Source organism: Eptatretus burgeri, chromosome 17 (genome assembly GCF_056783735.1).
Source record: "Eptatretus burgeri isolate ZD-2024b chromosome 17, Ebu_testis_v1, whole genome shotgun sequence".
Lineage (NCBI taxonomy): Eukaryota > Metazoa > Chordata > Myxini > Myxiniformes > Myxinidae > Eptatretus > Eptatretus burgeri.
This window is the reverse complement of record NC_140977.1, coordinates 47166765-47191084: the sequence shown is the minus strand read 5'-3', so window position 1 is coordinate 47191084 and position 24320 is coordinate 47166765. Positions and strand designations below refer to the sequence as shown.

Here is a 24320-nt window from a genome sequence, read left to right as displayed (position 1 = left end):
AAGGAGGCATTTTGGAGCTCACTGTTCAACCCATTGTCAGAAAGCTGGGTCTCTGTCGAAGGTCATGGGTCTTGCAGCAGGACAATGACCCCAAACACACTTCAAAAAGCACCCAGGAATGGTTCAACACAAAACACTGGACTGTTCTGAAGTGGCCAGAAATGAGTCCAGATCTTTGAACACCTGTGGGAAGATCTGAAAACAGCAGTTGAGAGAAGGCACCCTTCAAATCTGGGAGAATTGGAGCAGTTTGCACACGAAGAGTGGGCCAGACTACCAGTGGAGGTGTACGAAGTGCTTGACTGCAGTTATTTTGTCCAAAGGATGTGATACCAAATATGAAGTTTCGGGTGTCAATAGATTTTTTTTCAATGCCATTTCTTTTTATTTTCTGATTTAAAGGGATATATTAATTCTGAATCAAAAGCAAATGTTCTGTAATATTAACAGTGAAATAAAGAATTGTGGAGACCAATACTTTTGTCAATTTCAACTTATCTTTCGAGAAAATTATGAGTTATTTGAAAAAAAAAGTGCAAGGGTGCCAATATTTTTAGCCACGACTGTATATACGACTGAATGGAACCCCTTAACTTTATGAAGTAGCAGGGCACAGATCGAGTCCCATCACAGCGCTTGCTGCATGACCTGCCAGCAACAAGTGTCTCCCACCACGCGAGCACATTGTCTCTACCCCTGCTGATCACCAGTCAAGAGGTTTACAACCAGGAATATTAAATTCAACCAAAGAAGCACACTGAATCGTGACACAGCGCTGACATCATGGACATAAATTATATCAACACATCACCTCCAAACTCCGAGGCATCCCGATGGGACTCAAGCCGTGGCAGACCGAGATTAAATGCTATGGTCACAAAGAGACGAAAGCATCTCTGCAGATCGACACCTCCGCTTTTGGAATGTGTAAGCATACCGTGCTGGTATATATATATATATATATATATATATATACATATATACATATATACATATATATATATATATATATATATATATATATACATATACATATACATATATATATATATATACATACATACATACATACATTGTATTTTGTCTGTCCATCGATAGAATCGACCCCACCAGTCGTAACCCCATCATATTGCATCCCATTGGAATCCTCTTGCCCATCCACATAAGGTGTGGGTGCCTCTGCTTGTATAATTATGTATACATAATGAAGTTGGTTTTGCTGCCCATCTCAAACGGCAATCGTAAAGACGAGACCGGTAAAAAATAGTCCATTTTATTAGCACTCCCCATTACACCATGCAATATAAAGTGCTGTTACCATTACATCTGTTTCCGCAGACCAGAGAGGGTAACGTTGCTGCCATTAGTTACCACTTGACTGGGATCTACCAGACCAGCATTTTACAATCACCTTCACATTATTTTTTTTTTCCTGAAAGACCATTGGACGTCTGTTCGGCCACAAAATAGAAATGACAACCGTAAAAATGATGATGAGAATAAAAATAATCGCGGTGTCACTGCAGACTTTTACAGTTAGGAAAGCTAACACACATACACGGACAGAGACAAACTTCCTCCTCCATTCTCCCTCCTCCCCAACACCGTGGGTATTTCTATAAATATTGAATACACAAGCACTGGGATAATACAAAATGCATACATTACAATAGAATACCTGCCGTCATAGAAGAGCACAAACCACTAAGGGTCAAACGGAAACAGTCCAGTTATTTTTTTTTTTTTCAAAGGACTGAGCACCAACTATTTTGGTCATTCGTTGGAAAGATCAAAGTGAAATAAGCAGACACAGAATTCAGTGCTTGCAGCGACGTAGGGGCCTTTGTAGTGCTCAGCGCTTTACCGGCTCGCCTCGGTGGCACAGTTCCACGGGCTCAGAAGCAAAATGCAACACCGGATATGTTCACAGTTCTCAGCCGCGTCCCGCCAAATATACATACACCGAGACGCAACATCGGAAACCCCACACGCAATGGCCAATTTCAAATAGAGCAAGCAAAACACCTGCATTTTTCAAAACAACAGACCTCAGCATTCACAGAATGATGAGCATTCTAATAATAATAACTTAAATATGCAACCCAAGGTGAGAAAATAAAGAAAACCGTTAACTTGACATTCAGGGGGAATATCGTTAAAATGGCTCAGCCAGTTGTAGAATGAAGAATTCATAAAATGAAGAGAATGTACCTGAACAAAACACACACAGTCAAAAATTGTTTTTCATAAATAATAAAAAATATTATCAACAATCGCTCAATCACACAAATTATAACTTCATTTCCAGCATACACCGAACAACAACCGCGTTATCAGTTTCTATGAAAAATGGAAGCTTCGGCACAGTACGAGCCCTGACTGTATAATCGCGAGGGTCGCCCGCCTCGGGAACGGCAAATAATTTGCATTTCACGAGCCTTTTCTCGCTCAGCGACACGGCACAATCTGTGCCGTCCCCCCATTTTCACACGTTTCTCATTTGCGATGCACTAATCAGCTTCTCAGTAATCCTTATTGGAAAGATGTGAAAAACAAAAACACTGCTGGTCGAGTGAACGCCGATCCCGGAGCCCACGGGCGAATCGTTAGGATTTACAAACGTTAAGTAATCTACGTATGGTCAAGGGTCGAAGATTCTGTACATTTGCATAGGCTCTCCACATAATCGCAAGATGCGTACGGAGAAAGGGTCAGTCACGGAGTAGTGTCCAAAAGGTTGTTGGTCGGCGGTTGTAGCATGCTGACTGACAGCAGTAGTTGCTGTAAAGTCCATCGAGTGTTTGAGGGGATCCAGTCCACAGCATATCCGCATCTCCATCACCAACCTGGCCTAGATTTCCTGTACAACAAAACAACCATGTGATGACCTCAAAGGCAAACCGTTAAAAAAAATAAACAAATTAAATAAAATCCGACGTAGTATTTGTGAATCGCGATTAAAATCGAGCAAATTGAAATTGATGTTTGGCCTTAGTTATTTTATAACTTGGTTTACGCAGTTCTTCAGCTAAAATGTCAGGTCGGTATGTCGAAATATAAATTTCAATACAATTTCAATTTTTAGAAATTATATATTTTTTAAGATTTTTTTTTCCATGTTCCATGGAAAAGACAAGGGAAGGTGGTGGGAAAATAAATATAAATCCCAGACCAGGAGGATCTAAGAAAACATTGAAGATGGAAGACCATTCAAATGCAGGATGCCCATGTTCACTGTATCATCTGATGTGAAAAACAATAAAGAAGGATTAAAACTTGTTTTTACAATATAGTCTGGCATGTTTTTCTTGTAGAAACCTGTTGGATCATCAAACAAATGGAAACAATGCTGAGAAAATTACTGTCCAAGTCGTAGATGTGTGTGTGCACACCAGTGCATAGTGCTGGATATGATTAAAAAAAAAAAAGGTGTCGACTTGGAGTCAACACGCTCAATCAGAGCCATAACCAGGTCTTACTTTTCAGCGGGCATCTGATCGTACCGTCTCCCCATCCCCATGAGCACATCAAAGGGTGATTTCTGGTCCGTTGAAGGCTGAATATCAGCATCTCGCAGGGAAACTTTGACGTACTTGGTACCGAAATCTTTCAATACGAACAGCGGTGTACAACTTTCGACGGAAACAAAATCGGCACGATCGAGAGTAGCCTGCGAATCATCCCTGCTGCTGCACCGAATTGATGCAATAGTTCGGCCAGAATATTCGTCGTCAATATGTTGCGTGATGAAATAACCAATGCAGTCACTCGAGTTTATACCGCTGACGTACTTCTTAGCAATCACTTTCGCCCCAGAAACCACAGTCAATCTGAACCACGCTGCCCACTGCTCAGACGCCGTAACCGAAGACTACTGCGCAGTTTGGTTAAAGGAGACTCGGCATTTTGGCGCGCGCGCGCGAAATTATATTTTGAAAATAATCGCCGACGTTTACATTTCGGGTTTTGAAACTTTTGCACCTTCCGCGGAAAACTTATAAATATAAAAGGCTAAAAATGTGTTTTATATTTATATTTCATTTCGGCAAACATACCGTCGGCGGATCTGTAAACCAAGTTATAAAATAACTAAGGCCATATTGTATAACACAGGAAGGTACAAATGTATGCTGCCGCAAGTGGGCCACGACCACGATGTCGGCGCCAACCACACAGGGTCTCACCCTTGCGTGATCGTACCTTATGTAGCTCTCTTTGCTGCGTCGTTCACTTCGATCTTTGGACTTCTCTTTTTCGAGAAACCTTTCGGGGTGAGGGGGAATAACTGAAATCAGATGAAGGCCGACCAATGTGATCTCTCAAACCAACCACGCAAAATGCAATATAAAGGTGAACAACGCTCGATCACACGCTCGGTCCGCACAATCGGTCGAGATGCGATGCACTTGCAATGAAACCAATTGGAGTGTTCAGTGTTCAGAGAACACCTTACCCTGCACAGTGTTGAAGTAAACAATTCAATTGAAATAAAATAATGACTTTAAAGGTCGTATAAAATAAATTCCGGAGGTTTCGCACCGTTCATGCAGTGTCTTATACACCACCGTGTTTAACACATCACATTAGTCATTTGTGCATGTTGTTTGTGTCCTTTATGATGTCCTTAAAAATAAATTTTCCTGTTTGGAACGTTTTTCAAATTTCTTTGACTGTCAGATAGGTAAACAGAATAAAAAAACAAAAATTCTCACTCCTCTCTGCGCGTGTGCAGTCGAGAAATTCAAATTCAGAGCCAAAATACTGTTAAACGGCGGGTTCATTTTCCGAACCTCTTATGGTTGCTGTGATGCGCATGGCGTTTCGATGGAGAAGACGACAATGATGATGCTCCCGACGACGACGAAGACCGCGAATGAAAATCCGAGCGATGGAGGGACGTGCGACGATAGCGCGGCGCGTATTTGGATCGTCCCGCTGGGCTTTGGCTCCGCCGTTGCTTCCGTGAATGCCGTTCGTCTCGCCGAGAGCGGCCATCTCGCCAATATCGCCCGTCCCGCCAATATCTTCCATCTTGGCGCTCATCCTTTGATCCTCGGTAGTGCCAGTGCCTCCTGCCATCGTCAAAATGGCGTGAAGATTCGCAGGTGCTTCGCGGCGAAGCACGGTAATTGTGATGATGGCGATGTTTATGGCTCGACGTGTGCTGGGAAGACGATCTGGAGCTGTGACTCTTTCTTTTCCACCCACTCCGATGCCGATCGTGGTGGCTACTTCTTGGTGGACTTCGGGAACGGTAGTCACATGATCGTTTATTCTCATTGCTTCTTGTTTCAGCGGCATAATGGTCATGCTCACTTTGGCCATCATGGCTTCTGCGAACTGCGTTCTGACGAGTTTCGCAAAGACCATTGTCAAGTCTTGTTGGTTGCCTGTCTTTCATATCATTCACCGAAACTCTGTCCGGCCCGATTTCTTGGGCCGCCTTCTCCATGACAAGCCTCTTATCACACCCGTTATTTGACTTGAGATCTCTGGAGGTGTTGTTTCGCAAGACCTCGGTATCACAAGCCAGGTTTTGATTCAGTCGGCATGCCTTTTCATCCTGATTATTGTCCACAGCAAGCGATTTCGATTCCAACCGTACAGAGAGGCTGGGTTCACAAAGTGTTTGACTCGGATCTGGTTTGGTCTGCTTCTCCGTGTTCATCGGCCCCACGATCAACTGCTGGAAACACAAAACACACACAAACTTAAAAAGAAAATGGCAGCCAGCTTTTAAAAAGATAAATTGGGACCAAAATTACCTTCAAAAAATAGCAGCAAAACAAAATCGAGTCTTACCGTCTCATGAGAGTCCTTCGAGCAATTGACATTAGGTGGCTGTTCCATGGCCTTCTCTGCATCGCTGCTCGTACCTTGGTCTTTCTGTAATGCTTTGCTCAACACCATTGGCTCAGCCATGCAATCGACATGCACCACAGCCTGACTGGACTCATTCTCGCCATCTCCAAGTTCATCGATTTCGTTATTCCGTTCCTTTACCATTTGGACATCACCAATCTGTTTCTCTTGCTCATTCTCATCAACACAGCTCTCTGAAGACTGGCCACGCATGTCATGACAATCGTCCAGCTCTAAGGATAGCCCATTCAGCTGTTGGTGGGTGGCACTTGGAGCTGGACTGCTAAAACGGGGGCCATCGGAAGGGGTGGAATGAAGCGATGGCATGTTACAGGTGATCGAGGCAGGTAAGTAGCCATGCGGTGGGGAAGAGCAAGACTCGTCTTGTGAATCATCCTGGGGGTAGGGAACAAGTGGAGCGATTGCTTCGGCCGGTGTCGTTGAAGTCCGAGTGAAGGTAGCTGATGGGAAGTTGCCATTTTCCATTGACCTTCTGCTTTCTGCCTGCTTCAATGACGATGGTTTTGAAATAGACGCTGAAGAAGAGGATGACGACGAGCCATGCCCATTCTCTATAGATTGTGATGTCCCAGAGTTCGCAGGTGCGCCGTTGTGCAATGGGGCCAGTGCAGCTGGATGTTGCCCTGCGTAGCTGGGTAAAACTGAGGGAGCACGCCCAGCGGCGGCAGTGGGCTGAGGCCGCGCAATACAAAGCGTAACGGGTGGACGACGAGACAGTTCAGGAAGAGCGGTAGGTGTTGGTGAAAAGAGCGAATGGGGTGTTGTCCTGTTGCTGTGACAACCATTCATGTGATACGATCCAGTGCCAACTGGTGGCGTCTGTGGAATGCAAAGAAAAGTTATAGTCGCCACATGTGCACAAACAGAATTTTGCTGGGAATGGGATAGCGAGGCAGGTATATTTTTCACATTAATCTCATGCAAGCGCACATGCACTCAAAACGTTGAACAAATGAGATACGACGATAGTCGAAGAGACGCCAACTCCATTATTGTGACATACATGGACTGCACCCGAGGTGAAGGACAGGCTGAAGAGGGCAAACAGAGTTGGATTTGAGAACACGGGCCCTGCTGGTATCAGCATCTGTTCTCAAATCCTGCTCTGCTGCTCGTGCTTATGCTCCGACTGCCTTCTTCAGCATGTCGTAGTCATGAAAAAGTATCAAAGATACTTTTAAAATTTTCAACAGAACAAAACTGCCCAGTTTTGAGGAACAACAACTACAGGAGCTCATTTATTCACCCATTCCTCCTCTCTATTGTTTATTTTTATTTGAACAAAACTGGTCAAACGCAAATCCGAACGGGTTACCCGAAAATCTCTTGCCCAACCCATTTTGAGGTTATCCAAGATGAACTTTTTCCATGGTCCTAGCAAATGGTGCAATGCACCGCTCCGGATGTGTCGCCATTTGGAATTCAGTCTTAAATTTGGTTGTGAATCTGCGAATGGTGCCCAGTGGTTTAAATGCCGCACATTATTTTGCAAATTATACTTGAGAGGTCCGAGTGGTATGGTAGTGCACGTCGTCCAATAGTGTCCACTTTGCGCTCCGCTGATTTGGCAGGATGGCCTCGAGGCAACGCATACTCGCCTCCAAGCTGTCTATCCTGGGTTTGAATCTCTATCCGGCTATAAACTGTCATCCTGGTGTTACACAGGCAGGGTGATTCATCAATGTGTGTGTCGTCCTGCGGATGGACGGTAAACTAGGCGTCCCATCTGCCGGCATTAGTTGATGGACATTAAAGATCCCACGATGTACGTCACAAAGCGAAGGTGAGCCATCACCAGCACCATGGCCAAAAAAAAAATAATTCCTGGCCCAACCTAATTTTCCCCTTGGCAAAATGGTCAACCCCCAAGGGGGTCGCTATGCCCCTTAACTGGGCACGCGGATTAGTAATAGCAGGCTCTAGTGATGTCCATTTTCTCGTAATAAGTTTCAATGTTGTTTTACCCCTCGAGTTGTGACATCCCTGAAACACGACTACATCCAAGTATAGGACATTAATGTACGAGAAACACTCCGTTTATGGCATCACTTACATTCGCTTTTCTGGGATGTATCCACGAATATATCATTGGATGCTTGTCATTCATGCTTGGTGGCCGCTGTGGTCCAATGAGAGGCTGCGACGTTACCATTCTTGGCAACTGTGGTCCAATAAAGTGACGTGACACAACATTGTTCACAACCTGTGTGCCAATCAGTGGCCCGGAATTGTCTGCCGCCTGCGGACCAATCTTATGCCGCATCACTGCGGTCCGTGGCACCTGTGCACCAATGGGAGTTCTTGATACCGAAGTGGACGTCGGCGTCTTCGAATTTATCCGACTGGTCGAGTAGCTCTGAGAGGCCGAGCCCCTGTTCATCGGCTGCAGCTTGACCTCAGACAAGCTGCCGCATCAATGCATGGGTGCAAAAACAAACAACAACGTTGGTCTTTACATTCATGGGAAGCATGGCATGTGTTTAAACTAAAATGATAAATAAATAATCATGCCTTGTAGGGTATGGAAATGGGAAATACCGGATGTAAAACAGGAGGTAGGCTTGCTGGTTAAGCACAGTTTTGAGGTTTGTTTGAGTAACCGATGCATCATTCATTTGGTACCACTGGCTGTTGCTCGCCTGCAACACAATGTCTGCTTTACAAAGGAGAACGGATTATTGCAAGAAAGGAGCCAAATAAGCATGGTTTCCATCATATGAGCGACTAAGAATTACGACGGCTACCTTGATGTAACAATAATAGTGGCCAGAGTGGCAGTCATGGCCAGAGTGCACCAGAACAGCGTACAGCTGGTAGACCAGTCTGTCCCCACTCGGTTCGGACATGAACGGGCGAAGATCCAGTTGTTCGGGATAATGTACTTCCTGCAACAAATGAACATCATATAAATAAAATAAATGGCAACCCACAATCTCACATCATCCATTCGGCTTCTTCTCCGAATAACCAAATATACTTTGCATTCTACGGCCTTTGCAACTCCTCCTTCTAACCTTTGAGACTTTGGCTCCGTAGAAATTCTCGAAGCGCTTCAGGGAGAACGTCATGACATTGGACGGACGATGCACACTGAAGCATTTGGTCGCAGGAACTTTCCGCTTACATCTATCATAGAAACGAGGTAAAAAAAAATGTAACCCTTCACATACAAGCGTTGATTTCCACTTCATCCGCATCGATGAGGAATCATGGTGAATGCTCCATTATCTCACACACACACACACACACACACACACACACACACACACACACACACACACACACACACACACACACACAATCAACCCTAACTGTGATTGGTGAGGATGGCAGATCAAGCCCATCACAGCGATTGCTGCTGCACAATATGGGACCTACAAGTGCCATCTGCCACACGGACAGTTTTCCGCTCCACCAATCAACCAGGAGACATCACCGTTGTTTTTAGTGGCTGGGAGTTAGAGTGAAGAGGAGAATCGTTTATAAGGAAGCAAAGTTTGTGGTAAGGTGAAAGAAGAACTTTATTTTATGTGCAGTCAGAGTTCTGACCCTCTCCTGACTGAGGAAGTGACATCACAGACACGGCATCATCCCAGCTCGGCCCCATCTCAGTGGAGGGAGCGAGGCTCAACCGGGCGACTTTTGTTTTTATGGATGTTTTCATTCAAACAAGCAGTCTCCTGGGCTATTGGGCACAATCCTGGACGAGTCGCCACTCCGACACAGGATACCAGCAAGCTGGCACTCATTTTGCCGACCTCAGAAGGATGACAGGCAGAGTCAACCCCACCCGGTATTAATTCAACAGCCGAGGGGGATTTGAACTCAGGATCCGAGGATCCCAAGCCCACCACCCCCAACCATTAAGCCAACACCAGACATTTAAATTACATGAGTATGCAAAAATGCAACTTTCTAGCCCACCAAGAAAGTACTAACCATTCAAATAAGTTAGCGAGTCAGTCATTGAGTGGTGAGAAAGAGCTTTATATATTCGATATACCAGGCTCTACTGTATATGTAGAGCAAAGCAAAACCTCTATCATTCAACTTTTAAAAAACTACTCAACTATAGAGTGCAAAAGAAAGTGGAAAAAAAAAAGGTTTCATCAAGCACCAAAAACAATTCAATTTCAATATCAAACAATGCCGGAGAAAGTGTACCTTTCGCATTTGTAAGCATTTTCCCCTTCCAAGAACTCCGGCCTCACGAACTGCCGCAAGGCCGAGAGGACGTCTGTCACAGACTACACGACAAGAGATAAGCATGATGCAGCCATGCAAACTACGAGGGATACAAACTACAAGTTACAACATTAGAGCGATTCGAGTTGAAAGTGTGAAGATTTTGGAGGACGAGAAGAGCAAAAAAAAAAAAAAAAAAGTAAATAAAAAGGAACCAATACCTTTATATCCAGAGCTAGGTCCAGGAAAGGTTCGTAAGTATCGGATTCATTCTTGCAGCTACTGCACTTCACTGGAATACAAAATAGATGTGATTACTGAAAAGGCAAACAACAAAAAAAAAATGTAGGGGCAGAGGAGGACTACACGTAGACACTTGCAAATGAAATAAACTAGTACGTGCCCATATGTGCGTGCCCGTACGTGTGTAGCCGTACGTGCAAAAAAAAAATTTTTTCAAAGCGTGTGCCAGAAACAACCACACAGGCCGTTCCTTCGCTCTCGTAGACGACGACTGGATTGGGGCATTGTGTTTATCTATAAATGCGCATAAGAAATCGAGAAATTATTGGAATACAGTGTCATCCCTATCCGGAAGTAGTGTGTGCCCGTACGGAATGTTCGCTTTTATTGAAGTAACAACTGCTGTGATACTCTATCACTCACACACACACACACACACACACACACACACACACACACACACACACACACACACACACACACACACACACACACACACACACACACACACACACACACACACACACACACACACACACACACACACACACACACACAATTAAAATCAAGTTTACCTCCCTGTCTTTGCTAGCCATGACATTCGCTGCCATTGACCATTGCCACTCCTACGCCACGGTAACTAAGGCGCCCTTTCCCCATCGGCCACGCCTACGCAGCAACGTGTGCTGTCATTGGTTTGGTAAATAAATGGCTGCAGCAACGTGTCCTGTCATTGGTTGGTAAATAAATGGCCATAACTTGGGAAGCCTGGTGGTGGCGTAGTGGTTAGGGTAGCGGCTTGGGATCCAAAAGGTCCTGAGTTCAAGCCCCGTTGGCCATTTGAATTAATACACCAGGAGGTTGACTCAGCCTGTCATCCTTCCGAGGTCAGCGAAGTGAGTACCAGTGTACTGGGCCCAGTGTATGCCCTGGTTAGAATAGGTGTACCATATCCCTGTGTCGTAAGAGGCGACCAGGGTTGTGTCAGGAAGGGCATCCGGCATAAAACCTGTGCCAAATATTTATGCAGATCATAACGGATGAGAAGGAGAAGGAGAAGGAGAAGGAGAAGGAGAAGGAGAAGGAGAAGGAGAAGGAGAAGGAGAAGGAGAAGGAGAAGGAGAAGGAGAAGGAGAAGGAGAAGGAGAAGGAGAAGGAGAAGGAGAAGGAGAAGGAGAAGGAGAAGGAGAAGGAGAAGGAGAAGGAGAAGGAGAAGGAGAAGGAGAAGGAGAAGGAGAAGGAGAAGGAGGAGAAGGAGAAGGAGAAGGAGAAGGAGAAGGAGAAGGAGAAGGAGAAGGAGAAGGAGAAGGAGAAGGAGAAGGAGAAGGAGAAGGAGACTTGGGAAGCATTTGTCCAATTAATATGAAACCTTGAAAAGGCACATACTCAGGTCCCCAGCTATACAACTGGCAGGTTTCAATTAGATCGGACCAGTGGTTGTCGAGAAACAGCGGTCACGGTCACGGTCACAGACACACAGACACACACACACACTGCTGGAATTGTAGATAGATAAATACATACAGTAGAGTGCTGCGAAACAGAAGGGTTTTGAAAGTGCCAAAAAGGCAATTTCTGTTCTTCAGGCACAGTCTTTGTCAAACAGTTGCCCCGTTTTACAGTTTTGGAAGTTTATTGCCATTGATGCAGCGTCTTATACGCCTCTTCATTTAACATGTTACATTCGTTCTTATTTCCTGTTCTTTGTGTCCTTTGAGACAGCCGTAAAACATCAATTTCTTGTTTGGAATGATTTTCACTGTTGTTTGACTGCCAGACAGTCAGACAGAGCAAAAAGATTGTCTCACTCCTCTCTGAGCAAGTGTGATCCGGACAAATTCAAAGCCAACGTACAGCTAAACTACAGGTTCAAATTCCGATTCATGTTCAAAGTACAACATTCAATTGAAATGAAGTGGTTCCACGATCAACGTTCGTAGAGGGGGCAGACAACGTGAACCAAATGCTTAACCCCGCTTTTCGCTTCGTGTGCGCAGGGTCATAATGACAATGGAGGCCCACACCCTTGACAGAAATTTGGGACATTTACAAGTCGAGAACCAATGCTGGACGGATCACCACTCCATCGTTGGGATTCTTGACTGAAAGTAGTAGGAATTTGGTGTTTATTCAGGATGCCGGTGATAACTCGCCTCTTCTTCATGAAAGGCTGTGGAATTATTGACAGCCACCTACGACCAGTGCTGGCAGACAAGGTACTCACCTTGGTGTCTTTTGTTCAGACACATGCACTGCTCTGCAGGTGAAACACCAGGACGACAGTTTATAGCTGGATCAGGATTTAAATCCAGGTTAGACAGCTCAGAGGCGAGTGTGCGTACCTCTGGGCGATCCCGCCAACGGAGATTATTATTGACATAAAAAATGAAATTCAAAAAAGTGATTGTTTTAATGAAAGGATCTCCAAATGAACAAGGTTGCTTTTGTAATCATGTGGAAAAAATATTTAATTAATGGGAAGCATTTCATTATTGAAACGACAATTAAAAATGTTTTTTTTTTTTTCCGGAAGCTCATTGATAAGGAAGCAATGTTCTAAGTAAGGTCACAGTGGTGGAAAAAAGGAAAATATAAAAACAAAATAAAACAAGAAGGGCACTCCGTAGAGCACATACCTCCACCACGTAATGCCTGATCCACGAGAACATATTGGGCCCAATACATTTTGAGATATCGTGCTATATATCGTTTTTGGCCCGATCTCTCAATGGTGAAGAATCGCTTTAAAAAAAATAAAAATAATACTTTGAGTCGTCGGATCTAGATCTTCACCAAAATCTAATCACGTCACCTGACAAACACCAAAATCTTCACCAACACCAAGATCTTCACCAAAATCTAATCAAACAACAAACTGACAAACAGACAGAAAGGGGTGAAAACATAACAACCTTCACCCTTCAGTGACGGAGGGAATAAAATCCATATTTATCACATTCACCGCACAGTGGGAGACGGCGTTTTGCGATTGCACGTGAGTGCGAGTGTGTATACCAGTCTACATGAGTATACATAAGTGCAATGTATTGAAACTGAACAATATTCTTCAATCAAAATAATTTATACTGTGGAAACCAATGCTTTCTTCAATCCCACTCTTCCATCCAGGATTTCAAAACAGCAGTTCACCACCATCTCACATGTCCTCCCATCCAAAATATTGATCTTTTCTACTCCCGTTAATCCACCTCCTTCAAATTCCCCGTTTTCCTTCCTGAAAGTCCCTGTAGTCCCATCTTGTTTACCCCGTGTACGCCGTCCCATCCCTCTCCCTTCTACAGATATCCTACTGTCTTTGTTCCCCACTATTTTGTATTTCCCTCTCCCGCTCCTCGTCTCCTGCCTTGTTATATGTTCTGTGTGTTAGCTCTTCCATGAGCCTCGACAAGGTATTAAGAACAAACAAAAAAATATATATATATTTATATATACACACACACACACACACACACACACACACACACACACACACACACACACACACACACACACACACACACACACACACACACACACACACACACACACACACACACACCCTGGTGTTGGCGCAGTGGCTTGGGATCCAAAAGGTCCTGAGTTCAAGCCCCGTTGGGCCACTGAATTAATACACCAGGGGGTTGACTCAGCCTGTCATCCTTCCGAGGTCGGCGAAATGAGTACCAGTGTACTGGGCCGGTGTATACCCGGTTAAAATAGGTGTACCATATCCCTGTGTCGTAAGAGGCGACCAGGGTTGCGTCAGGAAGGGCATCCGGCGTAAAACATGTTCCAAATCACTATGCGGATCATACGGATGATCCGCTGTGGCGACCCTGAAAGGGAGCAGCCGAAAGAAGAAGAAGAAGAAGACATAGACATAGACATATATATATATATATATACGTTCAATGTTGCACAACATATCTCACAATGCACTGCATTTTAAAGGTAGCGGCACCCAGTGACGAAAGTTGGCCTCGCGTCGATGCGAGAAACGTGGAGAAATGGAACTTTCACTTTAGTTCTCGTGGATAATACGCACCCCAAATTTTGATCAGCTGTTTCTCGGGGAAAAGGTGTGGTTTATACACGAGTGATTACGGTGTACACTTCTCAAAGCAAAAGATAAATATATACAATAGTACAAGGAAGGAGCACACAAGCAACAACAACAACAACAACAACTTATAAAATCCTATTTTTGCGGGTTTTACTTCGTCTCTGAGACTCATGGATGGACACACAACTATGCTGTGAAGTTCCGCATGCTGTCTTTTGATTAAACCAGTCAGGAAAGTGATGAGTATGCAAGAATAATCCATTTTTAAAAGGAGCGTGTGTGAGCGTCAGCCACAACTTTTTTTTTTTACCATTTGAACTTTTTTCATCAAATTTTCAACAAACCTTTACAATGAAAATATTGTTACAAATTCGTGCCTGCCGGCGTGCGATCGGCCGCGTACCTCTAATCGCAACCGCGTCGCCCACCGGATGGACAATTCAGTCGTGACCCTCCTGGAACTACCGCCAAGAGCCAGTCATGGGTGGGGGTTTAACCTCACCACAGGCCAGTCCGCATTCTACCCGCGCGAAATAGGGTGAATCGCCGAATGTCGATGTACCTAAATACCCACGTGGGTAACCTACCGAGGGGTTGCACCACGCCGCAGGTCGGCCTGGGACACGAACCGCTTAAGCGGTCCATTCCGTACTACAGTTATAACCGAGCGGCGTTATCGTCGACCTCGACGGATCAGATTCTCTTTACCAGGCGTTCAAAACCCACTACTCATTCCACGATGCAAGATGGCACTTTCAAAGGGGAAAGGAGGACACGACAAACGGGGTACATTGCACACAAGGGCATTTATTCAAGCAATCACATATTACACACACAACACAAGCAAGGCAGTAATGCACGTATTTACAAGCAAGGCAAATAGAAAGCAATACAACCGACTACAATGGGAATGTACATGCACTTAACAGACAGCGCCACGACAACATTCATTCAAAACAAAAGGAAAGACCCCCTCATAGGCAAGGGGGTAGACGAGGTTCGTAAACCTTTACGGCCGTGGGCCGTGGGCCGTGATGACCGAATGGGCCCACGAGACCGACGCTGGTTACCTGCACCCTCGTGGTGCGATGGTCGGCGAGCTCTCTCCGGCACTCTCCTCTCGTGCGCGCCTCGACCCTGGACAACCGCTCAGAACCCTCACGACTTGGCGCCCAGAGGGAAGGCACCCGGATCTCGAACACCACAGAGCAGCAGCAATCCCCAATGCCACGAAGAGACGAAGCTCCCCCGAAGAGACAATACGACTCGACGACCAACCCCGAACCTGGCGTCTCGTGCGCCCTTTTATTCCTCAGGTTCCAACGCCTGACTCCTCCCCGTTTTCGGCTCCGCCCCCCCTTCCAGCTCCTGCGGAGCTTCTAAAAAGGGGCGTGCCCTCTCGTGCCCCTCCCCATGCACCACCCGGGGGGGGGGGGGAGAGAAATCATTCTTGGCTCAGGTCCAAGGAAATCATTCCCCCCAAAAAGAGGCCCCTCCTTTACACGACCTCTGACCTTTGAACCACATCGTACTTCCCCCACACCAAAGCGCGGGAAAACAGGCAAGAAAATCCGCGCACCATCGGAACTCCTCGGGTTTTGCACTTGAGATGCTTTCTCGTCGCCATGGCAATGACGCTTTTGCTTGAAGCGAAATGTACTGAAGCTGCAGCGCAAGTCTAATCACCACTTCGCAACAAATCTACAAAAGCCAATAAACATACCCCGTGAACGCAGGTAGCCGCCGAAGATCTGGTGAACAAGTGTGGTTGCTTGGCTGCTCCGGTCGACTCTGCGGGTAAAGATGGGAGAGAACGTGATGTGCGATGCTGTGGGTACAGCGAGAAATTTAATTAAATTATTACAATCTCCTGAACTCATCTGTTAAACAAATCATCCTGGTCATCAATTGATTCTTCTGATCATGACGTGGGAATAGGTCGCACCGATACAGCATCATTCCTAAGTTGTCTTGGTATCATAACGTTTGGAAACACACCTATGCCTTGACGTCATGGGCACACTCAGGTGTACCCTGCATGTCCACACACTGAACTTCAACACCACCTTCAGATGACACTTCAATGAACAGAGCGGAGTAGGAAACCTCAGACAGGACTCCACACAGCACATGACGACGGCGACGACGAAGCACTTTCAGGCGTGCAAATTTATTACCTCGGCCACCGAAGGTGGACGGAGGTTATGTTTTCGCCCCGTCTGTCTGTTTGTGAACAAAATATGTTAAAAAGTTGTGGACGGATTTGGTCGAAATTTGGTGGAGAGCTTGAGTATGTATACCTGTTGTTGGCTTTATGGTTAGGGTGGTGGGCTTGGGATCCTAGGATCCTGAGTTCAAATCTCACTCGGCTGTTGATTACTACCAGGTGGGGTTAACTCGGCCTGTCATCCTTCTGAGGTCGGCAAAATGAGTGCCAGCTTGCTGGTATACTGTGTCAGAGTGGCGACCCCTCCAGGATTGTGCCCAATAGCCAAGGAGACTGCTTAAGCAACACCAACGCTCTGCACAGAGTATGCTCCCAATGGTTGGTTGGTTGGTTGAGTATGTGACAAGGAAGAATTGATTCGATTTTGTTGAAGATCCAAATCTGTATCCAGATCCAATAATTTTTTTAAGTGATTCTTCACCACTGAGTGATTGGGCTAAAATGATACACAACACGATATATCAAAAAAGTTATGGACTAGCTGGGAGGTGACGATGGTTCGCGGCCATTATAGGTACAATTGAGTTAGTGGAAGCTTTTGAGGAAGCCCGACCGTAAAAACCTATCTCTTCCGTCAAAATTGACCAAATCAAATCGGATTTTTTATCCCCCGCCGCGTGGCGGAAGGGGGATATTGTTGTCACCCAGGGCGTCCGGCTGTCCGTCCGTCAACATTTATAGCTGCGAGTGCGATAACTCAAACTGTTCACCATATCGATTTGAAATTTGGGTCACACATGTACCACCTGAAAAGGAAGAACCATATTGATTTTGGGCGTGGCCGGATCCAAGATGGCCGACCATCTTGAAAAAAATGTTTTTTCGCCATATCTATTTGAAATTTGGGTCACACATGTACCACCTGAAGAGGAAGAAACATTGATTTTAGTCGTGGCCGGATCAAAGATGGCCGACTGGGGCGTTCCGTCCTTCCCTCCGGCTGGCTGGGCGTCAGCATTTATAGCTGTGAGTGCGATAACTCATAAACTGTTCACCATATCGATTTGAAATTTCGGTCAGAAATGTACCACCTGAAGAGGAAGAACCCTATTGATTTTGGGCGTGGCCGGATCCAAGATGGCCGACTGGGGCGTTCCGTCCTTCCCTCCGGCTGGCTGGGCGTCAACATTTATAGCTGTGAGTGCGATAACTCATAAACTGGTCACCATATCGATTTGAAATTTCGGTCAGAAATGTACCACCTGAAGAGGAAGAACCCTATTGATTTTGGGCGTGCCCGGATCCAAGATGGCCGACTGGGGCGGACATCTTGAAAAAAATGTTTTTTGTAATAAATGGAAAACCGCTTATCTGATTTCAATTATTTTGGTTACTACGTTCCTCACCCCTGGGGAACTTTTTCGAGATGATGACCAAATGGTGTCTTGTTTCCAATTCACCTCCCTCATTATCTGGAATACGTATGACCTTTTTCATTCAATGGCGGGGGATTCCCCATCTCTGATGGTATATTTATATGTTGCACTTATGGACATTACGCACAGCTTCTAAGAAATGAAATTGCGAGAAAACAAAGTTCAAGTGGGCGTGGCTCCACCACAAGGGGCGTGGGATGCCCCTCATACAAAAAGACACAACTAGACCATGATATTTAGCTTGTGTCCAAGTTTCATCAAGATCGCATCAAACCTCACGGAGCTAAACTCTGGACGGACACACACACACACACACACACACACACACACACACACACACACACACACACACACACACACACACACACACACACACACACACACACACACACACACACACACACACACACACACACACACACACACACACACACACACACACACACACACACACACGTCACTGTTGGCACCTGCGAAACAATTGATTTGGATGAAGCTTTGTGGATGAGTTGGTTAGGTGACAAGTACAAGCCAATTAGATTTTAGTTCAGGTCCGAATCCAGATCCGGCCTATCAGTGGGATACAAAACGTAAACTAATCAGCCTGGTGGAGGTATGCGCACTTCCGAGTGCCATTCCAGTTCATATATTAATTTGCACTTCCACCACTTATGAAGGAGTGAGCTTAACACAAACCCACCATGCTCCCACTAAAACCCCCACAGACAAAGTCCTTACTTGCTGTGTCCATTGAGACAAGCTTTTTGCAATGCCTCGACGGTGTGCCGTAGGAACTCGTGTGCATCTTCCTGCTCACCAAGACGGAGGTGCTTGGCAATACCTGCTCACAACACAAATCACGCAGTCAAGGTATTCAATGTACACTGTGAGGACATGTTGCTACTATCGTTCAACAAGTTTCGTGAAAACATAACGACAGAACCATACATCCTGACCACTTAACCAGTGGTTCACAATGGCCTCGACATCACCGTTGGAAGAAAAATGTTCTCCACCAAGATGTTCCCGAAGTTTGGGGAAGAGATGAAAATCTGCCCGAATCAAGTTGGGGCTGGGGATCTAAACTACAGGTTCAAATTCGTCTCCGAGTTTTGAGACGTTATGGAGGCAACAATGGTTTGCGGGATAGGGTTAGGGTTAGGGTTAGGGATATTTTCATGACGTGTTTGGGTGGTTCGAGTGAATCAGTACAACTCTCTCCTGAATCAGTACAATCAGACTAGATCCCTCCAGGGTTTCAAATGCAAATAACATTTAAATTGCAAATAAATAAATAAATTCCCACTCCCCCTCGTCAAATCAATAGCTTTGAGACCAACAGCCTGGGAATCCCTTGTAGTACCCCATCGATAGTCTCTTACTCTCAGGATCATAATAGTATGCCCAACTCTCATCTCAACTCTTCACACAACCGACAACGTCGTGCTGCCCTCTGCCATCTTGACTGATGTCACACTGAGACCTCTCATGTCAGAATCATGAAATTTCACACCAGTGGTGGGAAGAACTAAGGTGTAGACTGTTTTGTTTCATTCAACATGACTTGTGTGTGTATATATATATATATATATTTTGGAGGGGGGGGGGGAGAACAAGAGGCAGCATTACTTTTCAACATGCCCTCATACAACAGATTTACATTTAAAATCCAATTACGTTGATGTACGGTCGGTCATACGTGGGAAACGTTTTATGGACAAAATACACGGCTTGCCGAGAGAGGCAGGCCGGTCTGAAGTCTCCAGGTATGGTCACACGTATTTTTCACCAGTCGTAGGTTAGTTTGCTGATGTTAGTGTAACCAGTCATGTTTTTGCTTTAACAAACATTTAAATTGCAAATAAATAAATAAATAAATAAATAAATTCCCACTCCCCTCGTCGAATCAATAGCTTCTGTTATTGAGGTGTGCGAGAAAAAAAGCCGCAACCTGCTCAGTGCAGGCACCCGAGTTGATTGGTCTCCGTCTCGAGTCTAGACATCTCCAAACTTTGTCAATGACATCATTGCATCGCCTTTCTCCACCCCCTGAACCCCCCCCCCCCAAACATTATTGATTCAGTTATTTTGCACAAAGAAAATGGATGAACCACTGACAACCCGGCAATGAAAACCTATGGGAAACAAAATTGTGAGTTCTTCAACTCCAGTTATTTTGGGTGTTCCCACCAGGCCTCTGCACTTCTACATGGATACACTTCCCCCATTAAAAAACACAATTAATCCGACATTTAAAGTAATCTAATAAATAAATGTCATTCTCTGTCTGCAACACCAATCATGCCAAAATTGCTGGGCTAATTGCAACCAAACTTGGCACATGGACCAAGATAAACCCCATGGTAAACATGGGCTACTTGGTTTCATCAGTAGTCGCGGGGTTTCGAGAGTTAAGGTCGACGAAAATTGTCTATGTAAAGGTGTATCGTGTAGCGCTACCCAGTGGTGGTGGCAGAGGGCATTACAAGTCAGCTGTGGAGACGTCCGCAGAGAGTGGGAAGCCCCAAAGACATCCTCCACCAATCAGGAAAAGGGGGAGTGGGAGTGCGGAGGGATGGTATGAGGGAGGTGGTGGGGTGGTATGAGGGAGGTGGAGGGGTGAGATGAGGGAGGAGGGACCTGGCATGCCAGGCACCCCTGCGAGTTAAGAATATAAATGTTCCTCGTGGAAAAGGAAGCAATGGACAATTCCAAACCGCCACGTACGTTTGAGCTCTCCAACAATGCTCAAAGGCTTGATAGCGCCGCCGGAACTGCAGAAGGTGCTGTGCATGTGGTGTTGCATAAGGCAAAGCATACAGAAGCCTGCCTGGTGACCTGCAAACACAAACACAAACATCAACAACCAGAACAGATATAGTGTACAAAACAGGGCTGTGTCAAAATCAATACCTGTACTCAGGTTATGAAACAAACAACCAAACAAACAAGGGGCATTGTCTGTCTATTTTACCTCTTTGGGATTATCCACATATTGGTATGCAAGAAAGGGGGCATTAAACGATTCCAGGATGAATGGGCTCTTCCAGCAACCCAGACTCTATGACGTAATGGTTGGAGCGCCTGCTATGAGCCTGGGAGATCGGTGGTCCAATCTCCGGCCTCGTTGTACCAAAGACTTAAAAATAATTGCATGTGCTACTTCCTTGCTTGACGCTCAGCATTTAAAGAAAGAACAGCGTAGAGACAACCATTGTGCAAGTGTGATGGCCTGACGGCCTCCTCCTGCATAGAAATTCCTTATAAAGGAAGTAAGGAACCCATTATCAAGACCCCTTCCTGCTGAAATCCCCCAAATCCAGGTCGACTGCTCATCTCCTCTTCTCTCACACCTGCGGAACCAACTTCCTGAATCAGTACAATCAGACCAGATCCCTCCAGGGTTTCAAGTTGGCAAATCCACCACCAATTAAAACTTATCCTCCATCCCCACCCTTTTCTATGCTCCCTCACCCCATTTCCTTGCAGGTTGAGCTACGTTTCCTCCCGATGATTTCAACGGCAGGTATGGAGCCTTTTCGCAGTACGAATTTTGTCACAACGAACTTCAATGCAGGAAGCGACCAATAGGAACCTGCACAGCAGTTGCCAACCTATGGCTGTCCGTGATGTATCCTTTTAAAATGCTGACCGTGAAAGCAAGTAAGCAGCACGTACCTTCACTTAAAGTCTTTGGTGCTAGTCGAACGGGGGTCGGACCGCCGACCTCGCAGACTCGTAAGCAGATACTCTAACCATTTACGCCACCTCGTCTGGTTACATGCCCTCTCGTCGTCATAGTCATCGTCTTCTTTGCTCCATCTACCTGTAAATGTCGCCGTCACCTCCCTCTTTCACGAGCGTCAATTTGACAGGTTAGATCCATAAAAGAGGATTTATTTTTTAACAAGAAAACATCAGTCATTGTTAAAGACAATTCGTGAATGATAATAATAATAATAATAATAATAATAATCGCAACAGCAGAGTGTGCTTTTCATGAACAGGTATGTCAAGGTACGTTGTGATAGAAAATGTTTTTTTTTTTTTTTTTTTAAATTTGAATGCATTACTTTGACGGTTTCTTCCATGATGTGTCCATCAAACAATACGAGAGTTGGCCTTTCGGTTTTACACCGAGAAAGGTCGCCAACTATTTCCAGGCAGTCCTTGTATTCATGGGAGATGGGATAATTAGCATCGCCGAAATCAGTGTTTCTCAACCTTTTTTTGTCCCACGCTCCACTTTGATTTTCAAAATAATGAAATCGTACGCCCCACCATGATTGGAGACACTACGGTATATATTCAACAGGCTTTATTAATATAAAACTTTATTGCAAATTTTATTCAATTGCTACTCACTTCAATGGGAGCCCTGTCCTTGACGCCGGCTGCAGATTTGTTCGATTCGAGGAACCAATTTTGTCAGTTTCAGCCTTAAAAATCACCACGTTTCGTGACTTCCAGTCGATGTCTCTTAGCTTGCGGCAAATCGGTAACAACGCTAAATCCGCATTCAACTAAATAAGATGATAGAAAAATTTATCAATACTTCCCTTGCCAAAGTAGTCGAGTTTGGGTATTTCTTTTCGCTCTCCCCAGACGGCCACATCATGGATTCCTTCGATCTTGAAAAGAGCTTTCACAGACTCATCTTGTTACGACGCCGTGAGGCATCAGCCGCAGTGTTGAAACTTTTGAAAATTTGAAAGTTTAAAGCCATGAAAGCGATCATATATTAATTCATCAATTCTGAATCCTCGTGCCCCACCAAAAGATTGCCACGCCCCACCTTGAGAAACACTGGTCCAAAATTAAATGGGGACTTTAACGAGAACAGTCAACACCAGTCAGGCGAGTTACGGATCCATACACTTATTACGTACGCAACGCACGAGACACCAGAACTAGTTGACCACGCCCACTTTCCTCAACTCATTCATTCCTCCTCCTCCTGTCGTCCGAACCGGCCACGGCGCGTACGTAATTAACGAACCGGTGGAGGCAGGTGAAGCGAGAGAACACACGAGCGGGATGTGCCGGTACTTACACGTCTGTGAGTGCTCACGGGATAGCAGGTAGTTGGCAAGCGGGGGGGTGTACGTGAGGCACTGCAGCGTGGAGTTCAGGAAGCACGTATTGCCCAGGTTGTACAAGCCGGCTCCGACGCCGCGCTCTCTCTCCCACTTCAAGCGCAACTTGTGCGCGGGAAAAAGCACCCGCTGGGGAGACGGGATGCCGTCTCCGTGGCCTTGGCGGGCGAGAAACGGAGCACAAACGCGTCATCAGCCTTCATCGGCACACGCACGCAAACACGCACACACACACGTCTGGTTGGAGGAAAAAAAATCACACAGCGAACACAAAGATAACCGCCGTGAGGCCTAGCATACGTCGGCAAGATCGAGGCGGAGCTCTCCGGTATCGGAAGGCCATGGGGCTCCCTCCGCCCGAGCGTAAGATTACCCGGGCTCTGTACGGGCCGCGCGGTACCCACTCGGAACGACCGACGGGAGCGAGAAGGCTCCTTACCTGCCGTGGAGAGCGAACCCGGCATGGCCGCCGAACCGCACGAACCGGCGTGCGGGAAACCGGAAGTGACGTCGAACAAAAAAGGTTTTTACATTTTGTTTCCGTCCTCGCGCGCTAATGGGCCTTTCATCCGGGAATTCGGAAAAGGAAGATATATATATATATATATATAATCAATGTCAATATCATCGGTCAAAAGGCGACAGTTAACGTTACCTGTGATGAGAGAAGAGGATCAAAGGCGATTAAAAGGTAAATCCATTTACTACGTACATTAATACGGGGACTTTTACTCCAAGAGTTTCTCTCCTCTCTCTCACCCCCAAACATAACGAATTTCCTTGCAACTCACGACACCCCCCCCCCCCCATGGACATGATAATGCACAAGTACCACCAGCTCCTGCACACCGAATCAAACAATCGGGAGTCTGTTGGAGGAGGGGGGATAATGGTGAAAGACTGTTGGGTGGGGGAGAAAGAAAGAGAAAAGAACAAGAAAGAAAGAAAAGCAAGAGAAAAGAAAGAAAGAAAGAAAGAAAGAAGAGAAAGAAAAAGAAAGAAAATAAAGAAAAAAAAAATAAAGAAACAAAGGAGAGAAAAAAAAGAAACAAAGAGAGAAAAAAAGAAAGAATGAAGAGAAAGAAAGAAAGAAAGAAAAAAAAGCAAGAAAGAAAAGAAAAAAGAAAAAGAGAGAGAGAGAAATATTGGGGGTAGGGGAGGAAGAGTGTCATTTGGGGGGGGGAGATGGGGGGGTGGGGTGAGTGCGTTTGCGGGCAAGGAAGAAGAAGAGCCTGTTCAGGAGTGGG

General features: G+C 45.5%; 1 protein-coding gene across 3 annotated transcripts; it reads right to left on the bottom strand.

The window, feature by feature from the left end:
- Positions 1 to 1257: 1257 nt before the first annotated feature.
- On the bottom strand, positions 1258 to 23638 carry LOC147009999 (uncharacterized). 3 transcript variants are annotated; one of them, XM_085861012.1, is made up of 15 exons: positions 23513 to 23638; positions 23031 to 23231; positions 20705 to 20815; positions 18716 to 18818; positions 16098 to 16165; positions 10290 to 10360; positions 10048 to 10130; positions 8898 to 9009; positions 8628 to 8768; positions 8422 to 8522; positions 7937 to 8288; positions 5803 to 6702; positions 4791 to 5686; positions 4201 to 4263; positions 1258 to 2860 (listed from the first exon to the last, which is right to left on the bottom strand). In XM_085861012.1, the coding sequence occupies exons 1-15, from the start codon at positions 23535 to 23537 to the stop codon at positions 2839 to 2841; spliced, it is 3249 nt and encodes a 1082-aa protein (XP_085717138.1). In that variant the 5' UTR covers positions 23538 to 23638; the 3' UTR covers positions 1258 to 2838. The 3 variants fall into 3 exon arrangements, with proteins under 3 accessions (XP_085717138.1, XP_085717136.1, XP_085717137.1); XM_085861010.1 differs by lacking the exon at positions 23513 to 23638 and adding an exon at positions 23374 to 23431; XM_085861011.1 differs by lacking the exon at positions 23513 to 23638 and adding an exon at positions 23374 to 23431 and having other exon boundaries at positions 4791 to 5683.
- Between the last annotated feature and the right edge of the window lie 682 nt (positions 23639 to 24320).

Coding starts and splice junctions, on each gene's coding strand:
- LOC147009999 (XM_085861010.1), bottom strand. CDS start 23,416: ATGGCCTTCCGATACCGGAGAGCTCCGCCTCGATCTTGCCGAC. Junction 10,361..16,097: donor CGGCTACCTGCGTTCACGGG/GTATGTTTATTG, acceptor TTTGTATTCCAG/TGAAGTGCAGTAGCTGCAAG. Junction 6,703..7,936: donor TACATCCCAGAAAAGCGAAT/GTAAGTGATGCC, acceptor TGCATTCCACAG/ACGCCACCAGTTGGCACTGG.